The sequence below is a fragment of the Rutidosis leptorrhynchoides genome, chromosome 1 (assembly GCF_046630445.1).
Source record: "Rutidosis leptorrhynchoides isolate AG116_Rl617_1_P2 chromosome 1, CSIRO_AGI_Rlap_v1, whole genome shotgun sequence".
NCBI classification, from domain to species: Eukaryota; Viridiplantae; Streptophyta; class Magnoliopsida; order Asterales; family Asteraceae; genus Rutidosis; species Rutidosis leptorrhynchoides.
The window spans coordinates 649,698,657-649,702,326 of record NC_092333.1 but is presented as its reverse complement, the minus strand read 5'-3'; the positions used below and the strand labels follow the sequence as shown (position 1 = coordinate 649,702,326).

General features: G+C 39.4%; 1 protein-coding gene across 1 annotated transcript; it reads left to right on the top strand.

Moving 5' to 3' along the window:
- Positions 1 to 2,510: 2,510 nt before the first annotated feature.
- Positions 2,511 to 3,670, top strand: LOC139885776 (uncharacterized). Its single transcript, XM_071869532.1, has one exon. It carries the CDS (start codon positions 2,669 to 2,671, stop codon positions 3,635 to 3,637), a length of 969 nt encoding a protein of 322 aa, XP_071725633.1. The 5' UTR covers positions 2,511 to 2,668; the 3' UTR covers positions 3,638 to 3,670.

Below are 3,670 nucleotides of genomic sequence, written 5' to 3'. Positions count from 1 at the left end.
TAGTCACAAAGTCAGAAATTTGACCTTGATTAGGAGTAGGATCCTTTGATCCTTGCCCCGCACCCGATGTGCTTCCTCCTTCTACCATCGTGACTTTGCAATCCCGCTTATAGTGACCGGGTTTGCCACATCTCCAACAAGACTTCTTGTCCTTCTTATTGGACGCATTCTTATTGCCATCAAACTTTCTTTTCTTGTTGTTTGGTTTCTTGTTGTATTTGTTCTCATGTGATTTATCTTCAATCATGTTAATTGAAGAAGATACCACTTCTTTACCCTTCCCCTTGCCACTCTCTTGTGCCCGAATTGATTCCTCAATTCTCAAGTGACTATCCAACTCATTCAAATTCATATCTTCTTTCTTGTGTTTAAATGTGTTTTTAAAATCTTGCCATGAGGATGGCAATTTATCAATGATGGATGAAACCGAGAAAGTTTCATCCATACTTATGTTATGTTGGGTAAATTTCCCCAAGATCCTAAGGATCTCATGGAATTGTTCCATGATGGGCCTAGTATCAACAATCTTGTAATTGTTGAAATTGCTAACAAGAAATTTCTTGCTACATGCATCCTCGGCCATATACTTGGCCTCCAATTTATCCCAAAGTTCCTTTGCCGATTTAACCGAATTGTAAACATCAAATAAAACATCGGACATTTAGAATGTGACCACGACACATCAAGTCATCGTTGTCCCATTTGCTCTTTAACCGGGCATGTTCCATTGTCTCTTCATCCGATTCAGCGGGCCTTGGAGTTGACAACACATAAACCAATTTCAATGTGGTCAAAAGAAATTGCATCTTCTTTTGCCATCTCCTAAAATTTGTCCCTTCAAACTTCTCCAATTTTGCAAACCTTGAAGTCATTTCTTTCACCGTTTCACTAGACATAGTGATCACGAATATTCGATTAGAATGCTATGAACTTGGATTATAAGTAAACCTTCGTGCCTGAAATGGAACCGACTCCGGATTGATCTTTGAATCGTGTGAACACTTTCCTAATCGAATATTTTGACCCTATTAGCCACGGGTTACGCGAAGTTTCATTTGGGATAAGACAAAGATGAGATTGTTGTCTTGGCTAAAAGAAAACAATCAAACAATCGCAGAAATGTATCTTCTAATTGTTTAAAGTTGAAAGTGTGTGTGAAAGGTTAAAATTCTAGAACCTTTTTCAAATACACAAAGGGTGCATTTATAATGGGTCAAAAGGTTTGATGAAAAGTAACAACCTTTGATTCATACCCATTAGTGACTTGGAAGTTAATATTCATATATTTAGACTTCAAATGGTCTAAAACCATGTAAAACCTGCAGTTAAATGCCCTGGAATAACCCCAAAACGTTTGGGGTTCAAATGTACCTTTTGGGTTGAAAAGGAACCTTTTCAGCGAGTCAGTGTTAAGCCGCGCCGCGGGCTAACAAAGCACCACACTTCTAAACAGGCAAAAACTCTCGACCTCAAAAACAAGCTTTAAGCCGCGCCGTGGGGGGTGAGGCCGCGCCGCGGCTTAATGAAGCCATCAGCAACTTTGATTTGATACAAATCTCGACCCCCAAAACACCCTTTGAGCCGCGCTGCGGGGTTCCAAGCCGCGCTGCGGCTTAACCATGTGTCCAGCATCTCAATTTCGTGCTATGAGTTTTCGTGCGTATGGTCTTTTCAAGTCGCGTTTCACATTCCTTAAGTTCCAAAAGTTATTTCCAAGTCAAAAATAATACCTCAAACCACCTTACGTTTTACGAACGTGTACTCCACACTCTCCGAATTCGTGTAACGTATCAATGGTTCGAAAACACTTTCAACATAGTAATCTAATTCCTAAAATAAATGTTGGATCATGCTAAAATCACCAACATTATTTTCGTATGAGGCTAGCTTGTTCATTTTCTTGTGAACTAGTTGAGTTGCTGAATGTAGTTTTGTATTCATTGATGAACCCTATCATCTTTAACTAGATAAACTACTATACCAATGAAAATTTACAGCTTACATATATTCATTGATTATATAAGTTTGAATCAAACTCACTATATGTTGTAAATTTTTGCATACTCTGCACAAGTAGGGCATATATCTTGATGATAGTAACATACTTGAAGACTCACCGTAGAACAGTGTATATGTAAATTCTTCTTTATGAATTCAAATAGGATAAACTTATAATAATAACATTATAGTTGCATTTGTGAAAAAATTTCGGTACTAAGTGGATAAAAAACTGAAAAATACCGCTCTCGTACTGGTACCGAAACCAGTACCATATTGTAATTTCAGTACGGTTCCGATTCTCCATTTTACCCATTTCCGATACCGGTACTAACCGACTCAGATACGGTTTGGTACAATATCGGAACCGATCATCCCTACTTTATTGTTTAAACTTCCTTTTACTTTGGAAATCATCATAATTATCACAATTTAAGATTATACAAAATATCAATTTTTAATTTAAACAAAAAAAACTTGTAAACGGATTTAGGAACCGGGTCGGATCATCACGCATCTGGCCTCTTCCACCGGTGGGCAGTACAACAACAACAATATCACACCGGGCTTATGACTTGGTGGGTTCAGTTACAACTAACAAATATTTCCCGCCAAAAATATCACTCTCAAATCGGTATCTCGCTTTGTCTCTATTTGTTTTACAGCTACAATGACGTCAATTTCCGGCATCAAAACCGTCGCACTCATCCCGATCCTTACCATCACAATCGCAATTATCAACAGCGTAATAGTAACCGGAATCCATGAAGGTGAACTAAACGTGATGTTCGGTGTGATGCGAGCTCGAGGCTATCATCTCTTTGCAAACGCAATCGCTACTTCCGACATTCACTACGATCTCAGATCCGACGGTAATTTCACATTATTCGCACCGATTAATTCTGCTCTTTTTTCACTTGATATGACAATGGCAGCGTCAAATTACGTCACTACTGTACGATACCACGTCGTTCCACGGAGAATGTCAATTGCAGATCTGTTAAGTCTTCCGCCTGGTTCTAATTCGATTCCGACACTCAATTCCGGTCAGAATATCGTCGTCGAACAACGCCGGTCGCTGCGATCGTTGATTACAGTTGGAGGAGTTGATATTGTTGTACCTGGTTTGTATTACGGCAGAGATGTTGCCGTACACGGTTTAGAAGGTATTTTAGAGTATAGACCTCATCATCGGAGGAGTTCAACGGCGAATGTATCGGTGACAGGTGCTTACTTGTCGAATTTACCTGGTAATCTGACGGAAATTACCGGAAATTATACATTTGATTTTCCGAAAGAACCTACACCTTCACCTAGGGTTTCAAACTCAACTAGAAATAAGACGATGAAGGCCGAACAATCTCCTCAATCTTCCGGTGTAGATCAAAATCAGACGGTTACACCTCCTGTAGCTACACATGGTTCAGTTGGGTCTAGAGCAAAGCTGTTGGAGTTGAGTTCTGATGGCACCAACGGCTTCTCGATGGATACTGAACCGATTTACCATCATTCACATCAGTTTAATCCTGTTGATGGTGATACGGTTGACTGCTCGGTTGTTGATCATGAAGGTGATAAACTGGATTCTGTTGTTCAGGAGCGAAAGCTCGAGTCAAATATGATTTGTGTACAGAAATAGATCTAGAACATATGGTAATATCTTGATACTACA